General features: G+C 47.0%; 1 protein-coding gene across 4 annotated transcripts in view; it reads left to right on the top strand.

The window, feature by feature from the left end:
- The window catches only part of MED25 (mediator complex subunit 25), a 59430-nt gene that overhangs the window by 18781 nt on the left and 14049 nt on the right, over positions 1-26600 (top strand). For 2 of the 4 annotated variants that reach the window (XM_040433336.1, XM_040433342.1), the window contains exons 10-18: positions 14808-15040; positions 16425-16562; positions 16639-16724; positions 17455-17512; positions 18078-18185; positions 18314-18490; positions 19945-20052; positions 20138-20221; positions 20817-20999. In XM_040433336.1, coding sequence (XP_040289270.1) covers positions 14808-15040; positions 16425-16562; positions 16639-16724; positions 17455-17512; positions 18078-18185; positions 18314-18490; positions 19945-20052; positions 20138-20221; positions 20817-20999 — 1175 coding nt within the window. The remainder of the gene's footprint in view (positions 1-14807; positions 15041-16424; positions 16563-16638; positions 16725-17454; positions 17513-18077; positions 18186-18313; positions 18491-19944; positions 20053-20137; positions 20222-20816; positions 21000-26600) is intronic. The other 2 variants (XM_040433350.1, XM_040433357.1) reach the window with 2 other exon arrangements.

Genomic DNA, 26600 nt, shown 5'->3' with positions numbered 1-26600 from the left:
TACAGTGAAAATGATTGTCTAATGTGTTATAGATACACGTAACTCATTGGTGAAGTCTGTGTCTTCAATATTTCGGTCATCTCCCTTCACTGATTTCCAGAATAAAAGGACACGTAAAGACAGATCAGATCACTCAAACCCCTTTGGCACTGCACATTGATTTACTTTACGGGAACTTTGAGCCTTTCCTGAGAATGTTTTGTGCCATTTTCTTTAAAGGGAACCTGTCACCAGGATTTTGTATATAGAGCTGAGGACATGGGTTGCTAGATCGCTGCTAGCACATCCACAATACCCAGTCCCCATAGCTCTGTGTGCTTTTATTGTGTAAAAAAAACACCATTTGATAGATATGCAAATGAACCTTAGATGATTCCTGTCCCTGAGATCAGTCCAGCTTGAAGGAGCCCAGCACCGCCCCGCATCCTCTGAATCTCCTCCTTGCTCCCCGACGTCACAAAGCTGGAGCGCCGTAATCTCGCGATGCGCGATCTAGCGCATGCGCAGTTCGTTCCCTGAGGCTGATGCCAGCACAGGGAAGGAACACTATGCCGACACTGCGCATGCGATAGCTCCCGCATCGCGAGATTACGGCGCTCTAGCTTTCTGACATCGGGGAGCAAGGAGGAGATTTGGAGGATGCGGGGCGATGCTTGGCTCCTTCACGCTGGACTCATCTCAGGTTCATTTGCATATGTATCAAATCATTGTTTCTCGCCCATATTCCTTGGGGGACACAGGAAACCATGGGTATAGCTCTGCTCCCTAGGAGGCGTGACACTAAGTGAAAGCTGTAAGCCCCTCCTCCATCAGCTATACCCTTCAGCCTGGAGAAGAGACTGCCAGTTTTTGCTTAGTGTCCAAGGAGGCAAGACACCCCCTGCTTATGCAGGGTTGTTTCCTATGATTTTTATTTTTGCGTTATTTGTTGTTTTTAATTCGGTTTTTTTCTACCTACAGGGACAACAGAGGCGCATTAGACCCCTCTGTTTCTCCCGGGGTTGAGTTGCGCCAGTGCCGGTAATTCCGCACTGCCGCCTCCCCCACAGAAGACAAGGTGGACCGGGGCAGCCTCGCTCCCCTGCGTCCCGCCAGCTCAGGGTCGCCCGCACGCCAAGTCCCTCCCCCGGCTTCCTGCCACTGCGGTGCCAGGAGCTGAAGGGGCGACCCTGCTGGACGGATTGAGGGTGAAGACAGCGGATGGTGAGAGTGGCTGCTCCAGCCTCCCCTCCCCTTCCCTCCCTCCCACCGCTGCTACGTCCCCCATGGCCATGGCCACTGCTACATGCCACACTGCTACAGCCTCCGCCTCCCGCCCCCCCCCCCCCCCCCCCCCCGGAACGGGCATAGTTGGAGGGGAGTTTTTTATCTGGGCAAGTCCTTGGCAGGGACGCTGCTTTACAGGGGACGGCTGCATGCAAGCAAGCCGTCTGCCACATCCAGGCGCGGCGGGGGCCGCTTACATGGCGTGAACGGCGCCATTTCATGGCCGGCACTTTATCACTTGGGGGGTTAAAATCATTTTGCCGCGCGCGCGCGGCTCTGCTTCAGAGCGGCAGAGGGGGGGCGGAGCTTCCTACATGCGCTCCGCTACTTCCGGGTTCATCGGGCTCCACTTCTCACAGTGCTGCGTGGAATCCTCTCTGCAGGGCGATCCGAAGCGTTCATCTCCGTGCTGCTGCCTCTCCTCCACAGCCTCCTCAGTCTGTTCCCCTTACCGCTGCCGCTTGCATCATCCGGGTCTGGTAGGACTGTTAACCCCCTCCGTGCCACAGTACTGTCGCTTGGGTGTTATCCCCGTTCCTTTTCTTTGGGGTCTCCGACTTTAAGTGCAACATCTTGTTCCACCATGTCAGACCCTTCTGCAGCCGCCAAGCCTTGGTACCATGCCTGTACTGCTTGTAGGGAACCCTTTCCCCGGGGGCAGTCTGATCCGCACTGTACTGCATGCCGGGCTCCACCGCAGCCTCAGTCGCCCGCTGTGTCGCTCCCTGCTTCCTCTGACCCGCCTGACTGGGCTAGATCCCTGTCCCAGGCCGTGGAAAGCCTCACTCATGTCGTGGGCCGCCTAATAGACAGGCCACCTACCCCGCAGGACGCCTCTCTGACTGTCGCGCCCTCCGGGTCCACTGCTTCTGCCGCTGCAGCGGGTTCACTCTCCCTTAGTGACCCCTCCCGAGCTAGGCACTCTCAGAAGCGTATTAGAGTAGAGCGAGCCTCCTCCTCTGAGGCCTCACTCTCCCCGCCACGCGTGCGCACCCAGACGAGCCTCTCCTCTCCAAAGGATTCGCTCTCTGAAGGTGAATTGGCGGTTTCAGATTTGGAAATGGACTCGGCCCTGCCGTCCAAGCTAGCCTCAGCGATGGGTCAACTCATCTCTGATATTCGTGACACCTTTAAGGTGCAGGATGATCCCCCTAGCTCGGACGCAGCTAGCGTCTCCTTTATCAGACCCAGGCAGGTCTCAAAAGTCTTTCCAATCCACTCTGATTTCTCCTCTGTGGTGTCTAAGGCTTGGGCTCGCCCGGACGCCCGTTTTGTCAACCCCAAGAAGCTGGACATTTGCTATCCTTTTCCAGCCGATGTCGTGGCCACATGGTCTTCCCCACCCAAGGTGGACCCCCCTGTGGCCCGGCTGTCAAAGAACACGGCCATCCCTGTTCCCGACGGGTCCTCTCTTCAGTCAACGGAGGACCGTCGCATGGAGACCCTTTCCAAGGGCATTTTTGCTGCCTCCGGTTCTGCTCTCAGACCGGTTTTTGCCTCTGCTTGGGCAGGGAAAGCAATCTCTGCTTGGGGTGCGCAGCTGGAACAGGAGTTGGACTCGGACGTCCCCATCCAGGACCTACGTTCCTTGGCCCAGCTTATTATTCGGGCCGGAAATTTTGTTTGTGAGGCCTCCCTTGATGCGGGAGCCCTTATTGCACGCTCCTCCGCCCTGGCAGTTTCCGTCAGGAGGGAGCTCTGGCTGAAGGTTTGGAAAGCGGACGCTGCCTCCAAACGTTCCTTGGCGGGGCTACCGTTTGCGGGTTCCCGCCTTTTCGGGGTTCGCCTAGACGAACTTATTTCAGAGGCCACGGGTGGTAAAAGCACCCATCTTCCTCAACCCCAAGCCAGGGGCGCCCCCCGCGGACGCCCTGGGGCGTCTCGTTTTCGGTCCTCCCGCAGGGCCTCTGGGGCTCCCACCACAGCTGCCGCTTCGGCTCCTCCCCAGGACAAGCGTAGGAAGCCGTTTTTTCGGGCGCAGCCCTCCTGGCGCAAGCCGCAGGCTGCCCGCACACCCGCAGCAAAGCAATCCTCTGCCTGAAGGCGCGCCCCCACCCACCCGGGTGGGGGGCCGGCTCCTCCTTTTCAGGGACGTCTGGTTGGCTCACGTCTCCGACGCCTGGGCCCTCGAAATTGTGTCCTCCGGATACAAAATCGAATTTGCATCCTTCCCTCCAGATCGGTTCTTTCGCTCCCGCCCGCCGCGGGACCCGAAAAGCGCGGCTGCGTTCTCCGCGGCCGTTCAAGCCTTACTGGACAGGGGGGTGATTACCCCCGTTCCTCTAGAGGAAAGGTTCCAAGGGTTCTACTCGAACCTCTTTGTAGTTCCCAAGAAGGGAGGTTCGGTGCGGCCCATTTTGGACCTCAAAAAACTCAACCGTTTTCTCCTCCTTCGACGGTTTCGGATGGAGTCCCTCCGTTCCGCGGTGGCTTCCCTGGAGCAGGGAGATTTCATGTCTTCCATCGATATACAGGATGCCTACCTCCATGTTCCGGTAGCCCGGTGTCACCATCGCTTCCTCCGATTCGCCGTGGGGGACCTCCACTTCCAGTTTGTCGCCCTTCCCTTTGGGCTGGCAACAGCCCCCCGGGTGTTCACCAAGGTCCTGGCCCCAGTTTTGGCCTTACTCCGTTCCAGGGGTGTTTTTCTGCTACCGTACTTGGACGATATCCTCATCAAGGCTCCGTCCCTTTCTCAAGCGGTTGCCAGCGTGGATCTCACTCTAGAGACTCTGGCGAGGTTCGGTTGGGTCATCAACTTCCCCAAGTCCTCCCTTCCCCCCTCCAGACAACTGGTCTTCCTGGGAATGCTTTTAGACACGGGAGCGGCGGAAGTACGTCTTCCCTCCGGAAAAACGTCTGATCCTCCGTGGGGCGGTTCGGGGTCTCCTTCTCCACCGTCGACCGTCCTTCCGCTTCTGCATGCGGGTCTTGGGGCAGATGGTTGCCTGCTTCGAGGCAATCCCATTTGCGCAGTTTCACTCCCGCCCTCTCCAACGGGCGATCCTCTCCTCCTGGGACAAATCGCCGCAGTCTCTGGATCATCCCTTCCATCTATCACCTCCGGTGAGGTCATCTCTCCGCTGGTGGTTACAGTCCCCTCTTCTGGGCAGGTCTTTTCTGCCACTCAACTGGTTGGTGGTTACAACCGATGCCAGTCTCTTGGGCTGGGGAGGCGTGTTTCCTCCCCGATCCGTCCAGGGCATTTGGTCTCCATTGGAGTCCAAACTCTCGATCAATGTCCTGGAGCTGAGAGCGGCCCTTCTGTCTCTACGACACTGGACTCATCTGTTGAAGGGTCATCCAGTTCGTGTACAATCGGACAACGCCACGGCTGTGGCGTACATAAACCACCAGGGGGGCACTCGCAGCGCTGCTGCAATGCGGGAGGTCTCCAGCATTCTCCGTTGGGCGGAAGCCCACGTCCCGGCCCTATCGGCAATTTTTATTCCAGGGGTGGACAATTGGGCGGCGGACTTCCTCAGTCGCACCACTGTCGACCCCGGCGAGTGGTCTCTTCACCCGGAGGTATTCGAGGCCATTTGCCTTCGTTGGGGCATACCGGACGTGGACCTCATGGCCTCAAAATTCAATCACAAGGTCCCCGCCTATCTGTCCAGGGCCAGGGATCCGGGAGCTTGCGGTGCCGACGCCCTCGTTCTTCCTTGGCGAGGCTTCGCGCGCCCATACATATTCCCTCCCATCCCTCTCCTGCCCAAGGTCCTTCGGAAGATCGCGGCGGAAGGCGTCTCGGTGATCCTGGTCGCTCCGGACTGGCCCCGCCGGTCTTGGTATGCCGACCTCATGCTGCTCCTGGCAGACGCGCCCTGGCCGCTGCCCGCCAGGGAAGATCTTCTCTCTCAGGGACCGATCTTCCACCCGCGTTTAGGGTCCCTACGTTTGACGGCGTGGTTGTTGAGACCACCGTCCTGACACGTAGGGGTTTTTCTGCGGACGTCGTCCGCACCTTGATCCGCGCCCGTAAGCCGTCCTCTTCTAGGATCTATTATAGGACCTGGAGGACCTTTTTGGGGTTCTGTGCCGATCTGGGGATTCCTCCGCTCCGCTTTTCTCTCCCCACCGTTTTGTCCTTCCTGCAGAGCGGACTGGCCCAAGGTCTAGGCCTGAGTTCTTTGAAGGGTCAGGTGTCTGCGCTATCCATTTTGTTTCAGCGCCCACTGGCCCCCCTTGGTCCTGTCAAGACCTTCCTTCAGGGCGTGGCTCACGCGGTTCCCCCGTACCGCCCTCCGGTACCGCCCTGGGACCTGAACCTGGTTCTCTCAGCGCTCCAGGCTTCTCCTTTCGAGCCTCTGCGGACGGTTTCCTTGCGACTTCTGTCCTCCAAGGTTATTTTCCTTGTAGCCGTCACCTCTCTTCGGAGGGTGTCCGAATTGGCGGCACTTTCCTGTCTGGAACCTTTCCTAGTGTTCCACCAGGACAAGGTGGTTCTTCGTCCGGTCCCTTCCTTCCTTCCTAAGGTGGTCTCCGCCTTTCATCTGAACGAGGACATCGTTCTCCCCTCTTTGTGTCCTTCCCCTTCCCACCCACGGGAGAGGAAGCTTCATCGCCTGGACGTTGTCAGGGTGCTCAAGATTTACCTGGAGGTAACCAGCTCTTTCAGGCGTACTGACTCGCTCTTTGTGGTTCCGGAGGGGTCGCGCAGAGGGATGGCGGCATCCAAAGTTGCTATCGCCCGTTTTGTCAAGATGGCTGTTACTGAGGCTTATCTCGCCAAGGGCAAGGTTCCGCCCCTTGGTGTTACCGCTCACTCCACTAGAGCGGTCGGGGCTTCCTGGGCTCAGAGGAATCGGGCTTCTACGGAGCAGATTTGCAAGGCGGCCACTTGGTCCTCCTTGCACACCTTCACCAAGTTCTACAGGGTGCATACTCATGCGTCGGCTGACGCCGCTTTAGGCCGTCTGGTGTTGCAGGCGGCAGTTGATTGATGCCTCTGGTGTTGGTCTAGTTTGTTCTGGTCCCTCCCTTCTGGGACTGCTCTGGAACGTCCCATGGTTTCCTGTGTCCCCCAAGGAATATGGGCGAGAAAAGGAGACTTTTGTATTACTTACCAGTAAAGTCTCTTTCTCGCTCTTCCTTGGGGGACACAGCACCCGCCCTTCATTTGGGTTACAGTTGTGGTTCCGGCTTGGTTGCCCCCGTTGGGGCTAGACAGTTCTTTTTTCCGGTTGGTGGTTATCTTTCACTACTTGGACACGCAACTGGCAGTCTCTTCTCCAGGCTGAAGGGTATAGCTGATGGAGGAGGGGCTTACAGCTTTCACTTAGTGTCACGCCTCCTAGGGAGCAGAGCTATACCCATGGTTTCCTGTGTCCCCCAAGGAAGAGCGAGAAAGAGACTTTACTGGTAAGTAATACAAAAGTCTCCTTTTTTTTTACACAATAAAAGCACACAGAGCTATGGGGACTGGGTATTGCAGATGTGCTAGTGGCCATCTAGCAACCCATGTCCTCAGCTATAACACACAAAATCCCGGTGACAGGTTCCCTTTAACAGAAATCTATGAGCAGTGCCAAAGAGGTTTAATCTCTCATCAGTGGTGATCCAAGATCACAGATATTACCAGGATCATCTTTTCATGATTTTCTGATATGTTAGACACACACATTTTGAGTGTATTTCCCATTTAAAGTGATCCTCCAGACCAAGAAAAAAAATTCACATTACAGTGCTCCAGACTAAAAAAAAATACCTAGTAGCCATTGGCTCCTGAACTGAAAAATTTAGGAGCCAAATAAAATTTTTAGTCGCCAAATCGAAACCGAATCATAATTTTGGTATCGTGACAACGCTATGCTGATCAGATCGGCGTAGGGTTGTTTCGATACCAAAATTTTGATTCGCTTTTGTCACCATAAAAAAGTATTGCGATACTTAATACAGCGCAAAAAATTAAATAAAAAAAAAACTCCAAAAAAAGCTGCGTGCATTTTGCATTTTATGAAACGTTCGGCCCATAATAGAACAGTCCTATACTATTTTTTGGGGTGACAAGGTGACTAAAAAATGGCGAATGCTCACCGCATAGGAGATAATTTTTAATAATTTAATAGTTTGGACTTTTCGGACGCAGCACTATGTAATATGTTTATTTATTTATTTATTTATTGTTTAGATATTTTATATGTAAAATTGGGAAAGGGGGGATTTAAACTTAATATTTTAAGGTACTTTCACACTAGCGTTTTTCATTTCCGGCATAGAGTTCCGTCACAGGGGCTCTATACCAGAAAAGAACTGATCAGGCATATCCCCATGCATTCTGAATGGAGAGCAATCCGTTCAGGATGTCTTCAGTTCAGTCATTTTGACTGATCAGGCAAAAGATAAAACCGCAGGATGCTACGGTTTTATCTCGGCGAAAAAAACTGAAGATTTGCCTGAATGCCGGATCCGGCATTTTTCCCCATAGGAATGTATTAGTGCCAGATCCGGCATTCAAAATACCGGAATGCAGGATCCGTCCTTCCAGTCTGCGCATGCGCAGACCGGTAAAAATGTGTGAAAAGATAAGACGGATCCGTCTGTCCGCATGACAAGCGGAGAGATGGATTCGTTCTTGCAATGCATTTGTGAGATGGATCCGCATAATAAACATTGGTGGCGCAGTGGGCAGTGCCAATGAGGGTTATAAAAGAAAAAAATTATTAACTCGCCTCCTCCAATTGATCGCGTAGCAGCCGGTCTCCTGTTCTTTCTTCAGGACCTGTCAAAGGACCTGTCATGACATCACATGGTACATCACATGATCCATCATCATGCTAATGGTCCATGTGATGAGCTCAGTGACGTCCCCGCAGGTCCTGAAAAAAAGAAAAGGAGACCGGCAGCTACGCGATCAATTGGAGGAGGTGAGTTAATAAATTTTTTAACCCTCATTGGCACTTCCCACTGCGCCACCCATATTTATTATACTGGGGTGTTTGGGGGGGGCGCACTGCGCCACCAATGTTTATTATACTGGGGGGGGAGGCGCAGCGATCCGCTGCAGTAAACCCCTCAGGTACCGCACCTGAAGGGTTAACTGCCGCTGATCGCAGTATGGTCATCAGTATTAAAAGCCTGGAAAACCCATTTAACCGCCACTGTTTTGCTTGAGTCCAGCTCCGGCAGAAAGTGGAGCGGGGAGGCCTGCTTTAGATGCTGCTATCCCTTGAATGGAGAAACATGCAACTGGTTTTGTTTGAAAGCTGAGATTCCAGGCTTTCAACAAGACCAAAATGACCTCATTAGTCTCAGTCTCAGCCAAACAGGAGAAATCACTGTTCGAAATCAAGTCGGGAATAATCGCAGGTAAAATAATATAATTTCATTATCTGGGTCACTACAATGATGATGATGTCACATTTCTATATATTTATACTATTTTTCTTCCCTCCTGCAGCCTGTCAGCTCTGCAGCTGCTTCCTCATTCTCCTACAGACTGACAGGGAGGGGGGGGGAGGGGCTGCTTTAACTGCCCATATCTCTGGTTTGGTACATTGTATTGTAAGAATTTTAAGGGGATGAAAAATCGTTTTGGATAACCTGTTATCTATCAAAACAAGCCTAGGAAGGCGATCATATGGAATATGTTAAGTCTAAAACGTAACTTTTAATACACATAAATAATATACAATACACATTACATAAAGATTGTAGTAGGAAAGAAAATGGTGCACGGCGGCACCTGTGATTAACCAATTGTCCTACCACAACCCAGAGGTTCCAGAGCTCCATTATCCCAGGAAGGAAGCTAGATAGGAAATTGAAGCTATCCCTAAATTGGCAGGGAAAGGGAGATATCCCTAATTTCGCCCTAGGCGGGGGGTACTGCTCTGGCCCTGATAACTAGATGTATGTAGCAGCCTAAAAGCAGAGCACCCGCCCTGATAAGGGCGACCCTGTCAGGAACCTTGCCCTGAAATAGAAAGCCCTAGTACGCCCTGCTCCTATCTATCCCTACATGCATGTTTCACCTTCAGAAGAAGGACTCATCAGGGAAAACATGGGGAGCTGAGCACAAATATAATTGGGATTCGTAGTAACGGCCGTAATGTAATGGCCCCAAATCTTCGGATCCCAAATGATAATGGAGCTGAGTCTAGGTAAAGAGTCAGCTCAAAAAGCAAGATGGGGGCGGTATTGTGGCATATGATGGTAGCCACAGTCCACCCTGACTAGGGGCCTAGTATGCACAGGCGATGATAAGCCTAACTTACCAACAGAAGCCACTGGTCTTTTAAAAGGAGCGCCATCCTAAAACGAGGCTTGGCTCTCTCCCTGAGACGCGGTGATCATTGATGACGTGAACGCGCCTGGACATGCGCAGTTCGTCTGACGTGGTTGCCAGGTGACCGGGACGCATCTCCGGCAGCAGTCAGTATAGCGATCCACCAGATGAGCGACCGCAGTTTAAAGAAATGGTATTCAAGACGTTATATATAGATAATTTTAAAGCTGATGGCATCAAGCAAATATGAACACACACAGTTAGCCCATATCAGGGCCGTAGAGGGAAAATTCAAGATAGGAGTCGGCAGTCCACCTAATCGATGCTGCTGCCGCACCTATGTTATGTGGTATATATGATAATAGACAATCGCACGTGTCCAACTCGGTACACGTGCAGCCTATATACAACCTGAGATAATGTGAATACAAGGAATCAAGTTAAAGGACTAGATGAAGCAACTATAATTTAGCTTCTCATTTAATCCTAATGGAGACATGGTTTGTAAACGATAAGTCCACCGGGCCTCATGCTGTAGTAGAATGCGGTCCCAGTCTCCGCCACGTATAGGTGGGTAAACCACCTCGATACCTATAGCTTTTATGCATTTAGGGTTACCCTGGTGACACTCATGTACGTGTCTGGACACTGCAGTGTCTCTGCTGTTAGCAATGTCACCCAGATGTTCCCCTATGAGTCGGCAGAACTCCCTTTTTGTTTTCCCAATGTACTTCTTTTTACAGTCACAAGTAATCTTATAAATGACCCCCTTAGTCCTGCAATTAATAAAATGCCTGATAGTAAAGGATTTCTTTAGGTTGGTACTGTAAAAAGTTTTGCTACATTGGATCGTATTGCACGCAACACAGCCGCTACATCTGAAACAACCTTTGGGTTCGCGGTCCAACCAAGTGCCCTTGTGTGGGGCAGGGGTATAGTGACTTTGGACCAAGAGGTCCCTTATGCTGCTACCTTTCCTGAAAGTGACTTGTGGATAGTCATGAATGACCTCCCTGATGTCGGGGTCCATTAACAGGATAGGCCAGTGTTTTTTCAGGATCTCTTTCACGCGACCTGACGCACCATCAAACGTGGTAATGAGGCGTATTTTCTGATCCTCATTTTTCTTACCCCCAGGGGTAAGTAGTTTGGTGCGGTCACTGACTAAGGGACCTCTTGGTCCAAAGTCACTATACCCCTGCCCCACAAAAGGGCACTTGGTTGGACCGCGAACCCAAAGGTTATTTCAGATGTAGCGGCTGTGTTGCGTGCAATACGATCCAATGTAACAAAACTTTTTACAGTACCAACTTAAAGAAATCCTTTACTATCAAGCATTTTATTAATTGCAGGACTAAGGGGGTCATTTATAAGATTACTTGTGACTGTAAAAAGAAGTACATTGGGAAAACAAAAAGGGAGTTCTGCCGACTCATAGGGGAACATCTGGGTGACATTGCTAACAGCAGAGACACTGCAGTGTCCAGACACGTACATGAGTGTCACCAGGGTAACCCTAAATGCATAAAAGCTATAGGTATCGAGGTGGTTTACCCACCTATACGTGGCGGAGACTGGGACCGCATTCTACTACAGCATGAGGCCCGGTGGACTTATCGTTTACAAACCATGTCTCCATTAGGATTAAATGAGAAGCTAAATTATAGTTGCTTCATCTAGTCCTTTAACTTGATTCCTTGTATTCACATTATCTCAGGTTGTATATAGGCTGCACGTGTACCGAGTTGGACACGTGCGATTGTCTATTATCATATATACCACATAACATAGGTGCGGCAGCAGCATCGATTAGGTGGACTGCCGACTCCTATCTTGAATTTTCCCTCTACGGCCCTGATATGGGCTAACTGTGTGTGTTCATATTTGCTTGATGCCATCAGCTTTAAAATTATCTATATATAACGTCTTGAATACCATTTTTTTAAACTGCGGTCGCTCATCTGGTGGATCGCTATACTGACTGCTGCCGGAGATGCGTCCCGGTCACCTGGCAACCACGTCAGAGGAACTGCGCATGTCCAGGCGCGTTCAATGCGCGGTGACGTCATCAATGATCACCGCGTCTCAGGGAGAGAGCCAAGCCTCGTTTTAGGATGGCGCTCCTTTTAAAAGACCAGTGGCTTCTGTTGGTAAGTTAGGCCTATCATCGCCTGTGCATACTAGGCCCCTAGTCAGGGTGGACTGTTGCTACCATCATATGCCACAATACCGCCCCCATCTTGCTTTTTGAGCTGACTCTTTACCTAGACTCAGCTCCATTATCATTTGAGATCCGAAGATTTGGGGCCATTACATTACGGCCGTTACTACGAATCCCAATTATATTTGTGCTCAGCTCCCCATGTTTCCCCTGATGAGTCCTTCTTCTGAAGGTGAAACATGCACGTAGGGATAGATAGGAGCAGGGCGTACTAGGGCTTTCTATTTCAGGGCAAGGTTCCTGACAGGGTCGCCCTTATCAGGGCGGGTGCTCTGCTGTTAGGCTGCTACATACATCTAGTTATCAGGGCCAGAGCAGTACCCCCCGCCTAGGGCGAAATTAGGGATATCTCCCTTTCCCTGCCAATTTAACATCACCATGTCATTTTTACCCAGGGATAGCTTCTATTTCCTATCTAGCTTCCTTCCTGGGATCATGGAGCTCTGGATGGGTTGTGGTAGGACAATTGGTTAATCACAGGTGCCGCCGTGCACCATTTTCTTTCCTACTACAATCTTTATGTAATGTGTATTGTATATTATATATTGTCACAAAGGGGGAAAATATTATTGGCCCTTAAGGCTAAAATTTATTATGGCACTAATGGGTTAAAATGCAATAGTGTATCCCCAAACCCAACAAAGACCCTTTGAACCCCTCGAACTATAGGCCAATTTCACTCCTTAATTTAGATAACAAAATCTTCACTTCCATATTAGCCAGGCAGTTGAACGCCATTCTACCCGATTTAATACATAAGGACCAGGTGGGGTTCATCCCTGGGAGAGAAGCCCCAGACAATATAAGAAAAGTTGTAAATTTAGTGCAGGGAGCTAATCAACGTAAAATACCTCTAGTACTATTGGCTCTAGACATAGAAAAGGCGTTCGACTCAGTCTCGTGGGTCTATTTAAACAAAGTACTATCTAAGATGGGAATAAGTGGTCCCTTCCTTGCAGCGGTGAATTCATTGTATTCCTGTCCTGAAGCGAACCTTAAACTTCCCACCTCTAGTCCTTCCCCTATAAGGATTTATAGAGGTACACGACAGGGCTGCCCCTTATCTCCTGCCCTCTTTACGTTAGCAATGGAGCCTTTGGCCATTCATATTAGAGGCAACCCTGACATTAGCGGAGTGACTATAGGTGGGACGGAATACAAACTGAGTTTATTTGCGGATGACTTGTTATTGTCGACCAAACCAGAATTGGTTTACAAGTTTAACTTCCCCCCGATGTACAATAAAATTAGACAAGATCTGAAATCTTGGACCTCCCTGCCGGTATCATGGATTGGCAGGATTCATATAGTCAAAATGGTAGTGCTTCCAAGACTACTGTATTTGTTTAGAACGCTACCAGTCCCAGTCCCTTCAGCCGACTTAAAATCTCTGCAAAGGGATGTTATGAAGTTTATATGGGCTAATAAGAGACCTCGCATTTCTAAATCCACGATGTGCAAACATAAATCCCAAGGGGGGTTATCAGTACCAGACTTCTTGAAATACTTTAGAGCTGCTAGGTTAGCTCAGCTCTTTTTAACACAACTGGACAAGAGAAAGCAGCCATTATGGGTCTCTGTAGAAATGTCTAACATGGCGCCTTATACTTGGAAGGCCTTGATATGGACGGCTTCATCTTTGCCGTCGACCGTCCGTAGCACATCCCTCCTATCACATTATTCATTGATACTCTGGAGGTCAGTACGTTTCAAATATAAGTTGCAGTCCACTCCATCCCCGCTGACCCCGATTTTTGGCAACCCATTGTTTCGCCCGGGTTTGCATCCCACGTCTTTTCACTGGTGGATCAGCAACAACCTTTGCACACTACACAAATTTCTCCTTAGAGGCACTTTAGATTCTAAAAGGGGTTTCTTGGAGAAACACTCTCCTCCTGATGGAGAACATTTTAATCTTAATAGCATCTTCTCCTTTTTGAAGTCATTAGTAGGGTCAGCCCAGAACATAGACTTCACCCCTTTTGAAAGAATGGCCATATATTCTCTGTATAAACAAGGTCTCCTGTCCAGAGTGTATGGATACCTTGATGCTCACCCAGGAGGGATAAAACTTCCTTACATGTTGGCTTGGGAAAGCGACATGGGACGGGAGTCCTCTGCTTCCACTTGGTTCCAGCGTTCGCAAACACTTATGAAGGGCTCCTGGCAAGTTACCCTAGCTGAGACCTCTATTAAAATTTTACATAGAACATACATGGTTCCAGCCAGGTTACATCTTATGTACCCAGAGGTATCCAAGAAGTGTTTTAGGGGATGTGATGCGGACGGTACGATGCTACACACTTGGTGGAATTGCCCTGTGGTGGGACGTTTTTGGGATCAGATTTGCTCAGTAATTGCTTCCACCTTAAGCTGTAGTTATCTAGCTACGATCTCCTAATGTCTATTGGGCGACAAACCCTCTGGGTTATCCATGGCTAATTTTAAGCTATCACAATTTATCTTGCTGGCTGCAAGAATTCATGTCGCTTTTAAATGGCGTACACCCTCGCTTAGCAAACAAGCGGTTATAGATAGGGTCAACAAATTGCTTCTCTGTGAAAGACTTTCTGCAATCAGGACAGATACTGTTGATGTTTTTGAAAAAGTCTGGAACCCTTGGATGTCATCTACTTTTTCTGTGGACCTCAGATACACCTTCACGTTATAATGCATATGTATTCGATTGTATAGCCTCTCATTGTGCTTGCTTACTTCTGATATTGATTGATCCGAGTTGTTTATTTTCTTTTCTTTTTATTGTTAGATCTTATCTAATAACGCATATTGAAGATAATCTATGATGTAATATTGATCTGTAATGTATCTTTATGCTGTAACTTTCTTATATGAATCATAAAATAAATGATTTTTTGAAACTAAAATGCAATAGTGTCTCCTGCAGACACATTAAAAATCTACAATAAAAATGTGACATTTTTGGGAGGGTTTTTCCAATTTTAACGTGACTGTTAGGAGGTATACTTGCGTTTCTGGGGCGTTTTCTTGATGCATTTTGGTAATACCAGTTTACTTTTTCCTTAGTTCTGGTTCTTTTCAGTCTGTCTTTATTGCATTTTTTTCTTTCAGTTCCTGGACTTGGAGCCTTGCCGTCGGCATCGACTGTTGGCCCACCATTCAACCAACCACCGGCTCCCACAATGCCTCAAGGGCAAGCATCCAAGATGGTTACCTCTACCGCTGCTTTAATAGCGTCTTCTCCTCAGCCAAGTTTAGTTTCCACTGTAACCACAGGGCCTGGACCGACTCAGGGAATGATGACCCAACAGACGGCTCCACAACCACCTGTCCCACAGACGATGGTATTGTCCTGCATTTCAGACACCTTTTAGATTTGCTTGACTCCACTGCTCATTCTGAAAAGCTTAGTGTGTCTAAATCTATATACTTGATTAAAACTTATTGTAAATGCTCTAAAAATCTTTTTTCAAATATACTCTTTTTAGCGTTTCCCCAGGTGCCTGTTGCGCTTCAGAATCTGTACTTTCGTACAGGTGTGTGTATGGGAGTACAGACTCTCCTGCGGCCACACTGAGCGCTCCACAGGCCAGAGCATTGCTGTTCCTGCCTGTACAAGCGCTGCTCTCCTAAAGCCTGGCATAGATGGGCTATGTCAGGTTTTAGAAGAGGAGCAATGTCTTATGGGAGATCCTTCCAGCGATGCTCTGGCCTGTACAGTGCTTAGTGCATCCACAGGGGAGTCCATACTCGCATACACAGAGCTGTATGGGAGTACGAATTCTAAAGCAATAGGCACCTGAGCTTCAGTCCTGTAAGTGTATGGAAATGTTAGGCATCCTCTAAGGAGATTGACAATATAATTGTACTTAATTTCCCCCTGATATCCAATGGCTCCAATAAGTAAGCTGGCTGTAGATTTAAAGGGGTTGTTTCACTTCAGCAAATGGCATTTATTAAGTAGACAAAGTTAATACAAGGATCTTCCTAATGCAATGTGATTCTCCATATTGCCTCCTTTGCTGGCTGGATTCATTTTTCCATCACATTATACACTGCTCATATCCAGGGGTTACAACCACAGTCCAATTCATCAGCGGTGGCTGTGTTTGCAGACTAAAGGAAAAGCCACGGCCTCTCTGGCACCATTTCCGATAGTGTGCAAGCACGGCCACCACTGCTGGATTGCAGGGTGGTCATAACCATGGAAAGGAGCAGTGTATAATGAGGTGAACTAATGAATCAAGCCAGCAAAGAAATCATTATGGACAGTCCAAATACATTAGTAAATGCCTTGTATTAACTTTTTCTACATGATAAATGCCATTTGCTGAAGTGAGACAACCCCTTTAATGACCCAGACTAACTCACAACTCCTGGTTAAATGCTGCGATCATATAGTTTACTGTTGTCAGAGAAAATGAATGTGTACACCTTTAATCTTGTGGGATTTCTGTGTGCCCCGTTCCCCTATTATGACTGCATATCTAGCAGGTGTGTTTTTCAATGCTATACAACAAAATCAATGACAACCCCTGTAATGAGTAACGTATTGGTTATTCACTCCAGACAAAAGATAAAACTATTTAACTTTCCATTTAAAAATTTGACAGAATAAGAGGTAATTCTAAGACCTGAATTGTTTGAGATAGATGGAAGTATTCTGTTTCTAGATGGCACCAATGTATGTTATCAGGTCAAATAATTCTGACTTTTGTGTCCTGACAGCCTGGTACGGGAGCACCGCCTGGTGTACCAGCTCAACAATCGACTGCGCCTCAGATTGGGGCACCACAGCTGCCCAATACCCAGCAGTCTGTCGCCAACAAAATGCTGGCCTGGAGTGGTGTGCTTGAGTGGCAAGAGGTGAGTTATGTCCGGTGACCTCTTTTCTTCGTATTGAATGGTCTCGGTATAAGTGTATTATCTGTTTTTCATATAGAAGCCTAAACCTCCATCTGTGGACACAAATGCAAAGCTGACACGTTCCCTTCCATGCCAAGTGTATGTCAACCCTGGAGAAAATCTGTAAGTGTCTAAACGGACTGACATCGGCCTGCTGTGGCCCCTACCAGTCATTAGAAGAGCTTTGTGCTCATTCAGCTACTAGTCACCTCTCTCGGCCTTTACTCGGTGGAAATGAAGATTTGTCATAGACTGCAGGGGGAAGTGGCTGAATTCGAGAAGAGATATATCTGTATTAGCAGTTTTAAGGCTCATTCACACGGCCGTTGGTCGTCCGTGCCCGTAAACAGTGGGTCAGCAATATGCAGGCACCAGCCGTGTGCACCCCGCATCCTGGATGCGGACCCAATCACTTGAATGGGTCCGCAGTGTGGAACGGAGGCACAGAGTCCCACGGAAGCACTACGGAGTTCTTCCATGGGGTTGATGTCCGTGCCTCTGCACTGCAAAAAAAAATAGAACATGTTCTATTTTTTTGGGGTGTGGACGGATCACGGACCCATCGCGGCAGCCGCACGGATGGTGCCCATGCATTGGGGACCGCAAATTGCGGCCTCCAATGCAGGGAACGATTAAACAACGGCCGTGTGAATGAGCCCTTATGTACAGAGTGCTTGCATGGGGCAGGCATAGCAGGAAGTGATGTAAATGAAGGGGGCGTTGTAGTGACAACTTCTGTTGCATGGCATATTTACATATTCTTATGTAATTGTGTCAAATGTGTGTATTCATTATTGAGATGTGAACTGCAATTCATCAAGAATTAAGTCAATTATTATTTTTTTTATTCCAGGAAAACTGATCAGTGGCCTCAGAAGTTAATCATGCAGCTGATCCCTCAACAGTTATTGGTATATAATCCTCTCTAAGTTATTTATGCGTATTAATGTAGAAAAAAAAAAATATAATGTGTGTATAGATATATGTAGTGTGAACCTACCTATTGTGATGGTCGTGACCAGAAAAGCCAACCAGCTCTCCGCACTGAACATTCCTCCAGGCCCCTCTGGCCTCTCCAGATTGGGTGCTACAGCCCTACAGCCATCGCCTGGGGAAATGTTCACTGCTGAGATGTGAGGGCCCTGAACAGCGAGGCACTCCCTCCATAGTAGTTGTGATTGCAATGCTGGGGGCATTAAAAGTTGTCACCCCAGTTATGCTTACACTGCTGGCCCTGTCGCCTATATAGCAATGCGAGCCGTTGTAAAGGGTCAGAACTGCTGAGAGATTCCATTTAAGACTGTAAACCCTAATGGAAATATATGGTGTCCAGGCTATATAGCCCCAATGTCTGGTCATATCCGAAGCCATAATCTGTTTGTCATCAGCTATGGCTGCTTTGACTGCAGTACAGTAGCTGTAAAATAAGACCCAATGTATAGAGAGCAGTAAAGAACTGCAGTTATCTTATTGCAGACAACATTAGGACCATTATTCAGGAACTCTCGCATGGTGCAATTCCACTTCACCAACAAGGACCTGGAATCTCTTAAGGGTCTCTACCGTATCATGGGGAACGGTTTTGTAAGTATACATCATATTATTAGCCTTATACGTGTCTTAGAGTTTCTCATCTCAACAAAACTTGAAGCACAGACTCGTAATCTTTGGCATTGCAGTTTCATTATTTCTTCTTTTTGTCCCTGTTTTAGGCCGGTTGTGTGCATTTTCCTCACACCACCCCATGTGAAGTCAGGGTTCTTATGCTGTTGTACTCCTCCAAGAAGAAAATCTTTATGGGTTTGATTCCATATGATCAGAGCGGCTTTGTCAACGGTATCCGACAAGTGATCACCAATCACAAACAAGTGCAGCTGCAGAACCGAAATGTAAGAAGGGACTTTTACTGCATCTGAATCCTGTTACCTTCTGACCCTTACTTTCCCTGTCGCTTGCACTAAGTGTAACCTGCACAGGCTTCAACTGTGCTGAATAGTATCAGGAGGTAGAGCCATCCTCTGGGTTATCCAGACAGAGCCATAGTCTTATGATTGTGTCACCTTCAGGCGTCCATGTTGCAGACGTATTTTAGTGTCCATTATACGGGTGCAATATCTAAACTTGCCACTGTTCAACTGAACTGATTTGGATCCCCATAGAAGCCTTTCAGTATGGCTGTCTGAAAGTCCCTGCTGTACAGGAGAACATTCGGTAATATATATGCTGGAACAAAATGATTCATTTGAGGATTTTTTTTTTAATTTATTTCTTTGTCTGACACGTTATCAAATATTATGGATTATTGAACATATGTAGGTTTATAAAATGTACCTGCAGGGGTTGAGAACCTCCAAAATGTCAACATATTGGGGGAGATTCTTGAAAACTAAGGCTACGTGTACATGTTTGTTTCCGTGTCCGTTCCGTTTTTTTTTTTTTTTTTGCGGATAGGATGCGGACCCATTCATTTTACCGTGTGCTGTCCGCATCAGTATGTCCGTTCCGTAGCCCTGCAAAAAAAAAAATAGAACGTGTCCTATTCTTGTCCATTTTAGGCGTTGTTACAATGGATCTGCAAAAAAAAAAACGGATGGCATATGGATGTCACCCGTTTTTTTGTTTTTTTTGCGGTCCACAAAACACATACGGTTGTGTGGATGTAGCCTAATGCAAAGGAGATCTGGCTTAGTTGCCCTTTGCAACCCTTAGATTCCACCTTAAATTTTTCAGAAAATTTAGAAAATAAAAGGTGGACTCTTATTGGTTGTTATGGGCAACTGGGGCAATTTTCTTTGACAAGTTATGATAAATATCCCCCATAAACTAATAAACCTCAGTCTTCTGCTTCTAACCCTGTGAAATTCTAATTATCTTGCAATCCTGTGCTAAATTATACTACAATCTTAACAATTCAGCTTGTTTAGAGCACGTCACATCTGCGGCAGCGGATCCGGCAGGCTGTTCCAGCAGAGAGCAGCCTGCTATATTTTGCCAGATCTGTCATTTTCAGATTGACTATAATGGGGTCCAGTGGTGATCCGGTTGCATGTTCTGGCATAAATACCAGGTTTTGGCTGGACAAAAAGCATTGCATGCAACAGTTTTTGTGCAGCTAACAGCTGGCATTTGTGCCAGAACAGGCAACCGGAATAGCCTGTTGGATATTCAAATGTACCTTAAGGCTTCTCCTCTTACCTATTGGCTGGCCACTGAGTAAGGTGCGCTAAATAAGAATATCACTTAATAAACCAAGTCGATCTGATCACAACCTATTCTCAAACAGCATCTTGTCCGAGTACTCGCTATGAAACCTGCTGATTTATTTCACTTTTTGCTCTTTTAGATGGGGGCAGGTCAGTCTATGGGCGCTGGGTCTGTCCAGCCCAACCCTCAAGCCTTCTTATCCAATAAACCTGGATCTCTGCCGGTGACACAGACCGTACCGCAGCAAGTAAATCATTCACTAGTGCCTCTTACTGTGTGTGCTACTTTATTTCTTATGAATAACAATTAATGTTATCTTCACCATCTTGTAGATGTCCGGGCAGCAGGTAACACAAGGCATGACATCAGTGAACCAGGTAACTATGATGGATGAACAGCAGAGATCCCAGAATCTGGTGAGCTTCCACAGTAATCTCACACACCACGTCCATGTGTATTAACCTGCATATGTATTTAGCCACAGTCGTACAGCTTACATTCTGGTGACATATGCACAGCAATGGTAGAGAATGTAATGGGTCTGCCCAGCAATTTAAAACAACTCAGGGGAACCTATTGAAAAAACTAGTGTCTAAAATACCCTCTAAGTTCGTCCAGTGTTTTGGGTAGGCTGTAATGACATTTTATCTGTAGCGGTGTAACTTCCCTCAACTGGACCAGTCACTATGAAGGAAGCATTACTGCAGCTTTACTGGACCAAGGTATACTGGGGTGAGGGCAAAAAGCTATGTAATATGCTCACCGTCCTGTTTGCTACAAGTTCTTTGCACTACATCTCTGCTTATTTAGTTGGCTACTGTGCATAGGCACCAGCCGACCACAAGTCCCTCAAAAAGTCAGTGTATTGAGTGCCGATTACCATTACAGCAAGCAGTTGTTTTAACATGCCACAAACCTGGACCATCTCTTTAGGTGCTATTCACTGTCCTTGCACAATTCTTACCCTTTACTAGAAGTGAGACTTCACTGACCTTCAATCATCCCTTACAGTTACAAATCAGAATGCAGCAACAACAGGCACCTCAGGGCCCCAACCAGGCGCCTCAGCAGGCAACACAAGCTACAGTGCAAGCCCCTGGTCAACCTCAGAACCCCCAGGCAGGAACCATGCTGAGACCTCAAAACCCTGGTGCCAACCCCCAACTCCGAAACCTACTGCTCAGCCAGCAGCCTGTAAGTATCCTATGGTTTGTTGCTTTTAATTTAAAGGGGTTCTGCACTTTCAGATGCCGATCAGATGCTGATGATCTATCCAGAGGATAGATCATCAGTTAAAACAAAGTTCAGAACCCCTTTAAGTGAACTTCACATCATCTAAAAGTGACATCCCAAGACTTATTGGGGGGAGCTGGATCCATGAGATTGGGGACACCACTGGTCTGTAAGCTTAAAGGGGTTGTCTCACTTCAGCAAGTGGCCTTTATCATGTAGAGTCATTTTTCCATCACATTATACATCACAACCACCCTGCAATCCATCAGCAGTGGTGGTCGTGCTTGAATCAAAATAAATCACAGCAGAAGGTTTCTTTCATTGATTTTATTTGCAATGGATTGCTGCAAAAATTGTGCAAACGTTTTCGGCCGTGTCTGGCCTTCGCCAGGCACTGTGCCGCTGGAGGTAGAGGAGATGCTGATAGGCTGCAGAGATGGGGGCTTATGGCCGCCGAGACGTGCATTGAATACTATACAAAAAAGCACCTGCCTATGTGAGCTTCCACGGTCCCAGCCACAAGAGAGGCCAGCACTTTTCCTATAGTGTGCAAGCACGACCACCACTGCTGGATTACAGAGTGGTCGTAACTATGGAAACGAGCAGGGTATAATGTGATGGAAAAATGAATCAAGCCAGCAAAGGATGCAATATGGACAATCATAATACATTAGTAACTGCCTTGTATTAACTTTCTGTACATGATAAATGGCACTTGCAAAAGTGAAACAGCCCCTTTAAGTGGTTGTGTTGTCATGTAAAGCATTTTAGTTCCTTTGTTGGACATCTCGGACACCCTTAAAGAGGACCTGTCACCACTCCTAACTTTCCTGTTTTAATAGCTTCATGCATTCTCCATGTAATAACAATTCTGGAGCATCTATTGTTATGGCTCTATGTTGTGCCATTCCTTTATTATTTCTACTAGAAGTTATGACTGAATTGCCATTAGCCTTCAGTAAGGGTACAGAGGGGAGGTAACCAGTTGGGGTGTGTGCCTGCACAGACTGACAATGGCCGCACTGATTGGATAGAGCGAGTCTGCAGGTACACACCCCCAACTGGTTCCCTCCCCTCTGTACCCTTACTGAAGGCTAATGGCAATTCAGTCATAACTTCTAGTAGAAATAATAAAGGAATGGCACATCATAGAGCCATAAGAATAGATGCTCCAGAATTGTTATTACATGGGGAATGAATGAAGCTATTAAAAAAGACATGTCAGGAGAGGGGACAGGTCCTCTTTAAGGAGCATCTTTGAAAGCAGTGGTTAGGTAGCAGAAGAATTGTCAGACATTTCCAGTCATGTATGAATTCTGAAAGGATCACCTGGTTTAGAAATTGCTATAATGGCATCTTCTAATGTGTTAAAATTTTTATAGATTTCCCCTTTGAAGGGTATGTCTCAACGCTTCAATCACTTTAGACATGGGACTGCCCACTCTGGCAGACCCAGGGCGTCCGTGCATTACTTGAAGAGCCATTCATTTGGTTGACCAGTATGTAAATTCTGCAATTTCCCGTCAGCTGTTCACATCTCCAGCTCTTATCCAGTACAGACCATCCTCCTTATTTTATGTATCCTGCACCAAGATATTCCAGAGCGCTGGTCAGAGATTAGCATCCCTCCCATAAGTCCCTGTCCGCAGTGATGCTTAGTCTGAACTAGTGGGCAGTTATTCGCATTGTTACCCTGCAGCACTGGGATACTGAGAGGGAATCCAGGCAAGGGCCACATCTGCATGGAGATGTCTTCTCTCCTTAAAGAAAACCTGTCACCAGGATTTTGTGCATAGAGCTGGGGACATGGGCTGCTAGATGGCCTCTAGCTCATCTGCAATACCCAGGTCCCCATCGCTCTTTGCGCTTTTATTGTGTTAAAAAACAGTTTTGATCCATATGCAAATGACCTGATATGAGTCAAGCGGAAAGGAGCCCAGCACCGCCCCGCGTCCTCCGAATCTCCTCCTTGCTGGCTGACGTCACAGAGCTGGAGCGCCGAAATCTCGCGATGTGCGAGCTAGCGCATGCGCAGTGTCGGCATCAGGTTCATTCCCTGTACTGGCATCAGCACAGGGAACGAACTACGCATGCGCTAGCTCGCGCATCGCGAGATTTCGTCGCTCCAGCTCTGTGACGTCAGCCAGCAAGGAGGAGATTCGGAGGACGCGGGGCGGTGCTGGGCTCCTTTCCACTTGACTCATCTCCGGATACAGGACTCATATCAGGTCATTTGCATATGGATCAAAACTGTTTTTTAACACAATAAAAGCGCTGAGCGCTATGGGGACTGGGTATTGCAGATGTGCTAGTGGCCATCTAGCAGCCCATGTCCCCAGCTCTATGCACTAAATCCTGGTGACAGGTTCTCTTTAAGGAGCCTCTTACACAGGCTGATGATTAGAAACAGACATTTGTAGGAATGCTCGTTTGTCAGCGGATTTCTTAGGCGCACAAAAAAAAACGTTCGCCGCTCAGCAGCACGACTACCGGATATGCCCCACCAATATAATGTAAAGTGTATAGAGGTGAACAGTCATAGTCCTGATCATTTAAACAGCAAATAAAGCAGACTTTAGTTATGGCCGACCAGTGCCAAATTAGGACCCAGCTAAAACTTGGTGACTGCGTTCCATTATGATGGTGTCACAATAATATCAAAACTGTTTTTCAGATTTATCAAAACTGGTGTAACGGAAAACTGGCTTAGTTGCCCATAGCAACCAGATCCCATCTTTCATTTTCCCAAAGGGCTCTGAAAAATGAAAGGTGGAATCTGATTGGTTGCTGTGTGCATTTTAGCCAGATTTCATTTACACCAGTGTTGATACATTTTCCCCTGTGGTTTATTGTTAACCAGGGTTTCTTTGTAGTGATGTCACAGTAGAGTCTGTCTTAAGGCCTCAGGAACATGACCGCATCTGTTTTGAGGTTTGCAAATCGAGGATCTACAAAATATGGAGGAGTCTGTGTACCTTCTGCATTTTTTTTTATGGACCTATTGACTTCAGTTGGTACATGATCCTCATTTTGTGGACATATTCTGCCTTTTTTGCGCAATGGACATGGCTGATCTGTGTGCTTTCCGCATCCAAATGTCTGTTTTGCAAGAAGATAGAACATGCCCTGTACCACAAAATGCAAATCATGTACCCAATGAAGTCAATAGGTCTGCAAAAAATGCAGATGCAACATGGACAGTATCCGTATTTTGCGTATCTAAATTTGCAGAATGCATACTGTCGTGCGCATGAGGCCTTATGCTGTGTCCGATCATAATGACATCACCAGTGTTTGTCTTTATTCCTATACTGTGTCCTATTATGACATCACCAGTGTTTGTCTTTATTCCTATGCTGTGTCCTATTATGACATCACCAGTGTTTGTCTTTATTCCTATGCTGTGTCCTATTATGACGTCACCAGTGTTTGTCTTTATTCCTATGCTGTGTCCTATTATGACGTCACCAGTGTTTGTCTTTATTCCTATGCTGTGTCTGATCATAATGACATCATCCAGTGTTTGTCTTTATTCCTATGCTGTGTCCTATTATGACATCACCAGTGTTTGTCTTTATTCCTATGCTGTGTCCTATTATGACGTCACCAGTGTTTGTCTTTATTCCTATGCTGTGTCCTATTATGACGTCACCAGTGTTTGTCTTTATTCCTATGCTGTGTCCTATTATGACATCACTAGTGTTTGTCTTTATTCCTATGCTGTGTCTGATCATAATGACATCACCAGTGTTTGTCTTTATTCCTATGCTGTGTCCTATTAGGATGTTGCAGTAGTAGTAATGGCCAACCCGGAAGGAGGCCATTTTAGATTTAGTATTCACAAATGGGAAATTGGTATATGATATTACTGTAGGGGAAAGCTTGGGATCTAGTGATCACCAGTCAGTGTGGTTTACTAAGTACAGTGACTGAGTCACACCACACAAAAACAAAAGTTTTAGATTTTAGAAAAACAGACTTTTCTAAAATTAGATTAGTGGTATACGAGTCCCTATCAGATTGGAACAGATTCATTGGAGTCCAGGAGAAATGGGACTACTTAAAAGAGGCACTATTGAAGGCAACAGAAAATTGCATTAGGCTTGTCAGTAAAAGCAAAAAAAGGAAAAGACCACTGTGGTACTCAGCAGAAGTGGCCAAAATCATTAAAAACAAAAAGATAGCATTTAGGAATTATAAAAAAAAACAAAAAAAAACGAGGATGACAGGCTAATTTACAAGATTAGGCAGAGAGAGGCCAAACAAGTTAAAAGAGCTTCTAAAGCACAGGCAGAAGAGAAATTAGCTCAGTCATGGGAAAAAAGGCGATAAGGCATTCTTCAGATACATAAATGAAAAAAGGAAACTAAAACAAGGAATTACTAAATTAAAAACAAAAGAAGGAAGGTATATGGAAGAAGATAAAGAACTAGCTGACTGCCTCAATGAATACTTCTGTTCAGTCTTTACGAAGAAAAATGAAGGAAAAGGACCTCATTTAGGAAAGAAGACTAATGAATCTTTTGATGCATGTGTCTTTACAGAGGAAGAGGTTCTAAGTCAGCTGTCTAAAATCAATACAAATAAGTCACAGGGGCCTGATGGGATACACCCAAAGCTATTAAAAGAGCTCAGCGGTGAACTAGCAAAACCATTAACAGATTTATTTAACCAATCACTGGCAACAGGAGTCGTCCCAGAAGATTGGAAATTAGCAAATGTTGTGCCGATTCACAAGAAAGGTAGTAGGGGGGAATCGGGCAACTATAGGCCAGTAAGCCTGACATCAATAGTGGGGAAATTAATGGAAACCATACTTAAGGAGAGGATTGTGGAACATCTAAAATCCCATGGATTAAAAGATGAAAAACAGCATGGGTTTACTTCAGGGAGATCATGTCAAACTAATCTTATAGATTTTTTTGATTGGGTGACTAAAACAATAGATGGCGGAGGTGCAGTAGACATCGCTTATCTAGACTTCAGTAAGGCTTTCGATACTGTCCCACACAGAAGGCTTATCAATAAATTGCAGTCTTTGGGCTTGGACTCCCATATTGTTGAATGGATTAGGCAGTGGCTGAGGGACAGGCAACAGAGGGTTGTAGTCAATGGAGTATATTCAGACCAAGGTCTTGTTACCAGTGGGGTACCTCAGGGATCTGTTCTGGAACCCATATTGTTTAATATCTTTATCAGTGAAATTGCAGAAGGCCTCGATGGTAAGGTGTGTCTTTTTGCAGATGACACAAAGATTTGTAACAGGGTTGATGTTCCTGGAGGGATACACCAAATGGAAAAGGATTTAGGAAAACTAGAGGAATGGTCAAAAATCTGGCAACTAAAATTTAATGTTAATAAGTGCAAAATAATGCACTTGGGGCGTAAAAACCCAAGAGCAGAATATAAAATCAGTGATACAGTCCTAACCTCAGTATCTGAGGAAAGGAATTTAGGGGTCATTATTTCAGAAGACTTAAAGGTAGACAGACAATGTCATAGAGCAGCAGGAAATGCTAGCAGAATGCTTGGGTGTATAGGGAGAGGCATTACTAGTAGAAA

The sequence above is a fragment of the Bufo bufo genome, chromosome 1 (genome assembly GCF_905171765.1).
Source record: "Bufo bufo chromosome 1, aBufBuf1.1, whole genome shotgun sequence".
NCBI lineage: Eukaryota > Metazoa > Chordata > Amphibia > Anura > Bufonidae > Bufo > Bufo bufo.
The sequence above is the reverse complement of the archived record's forward strand: the minus strand, read 5'-3'. Positions and strand labels throughout refer to the sequence as shown.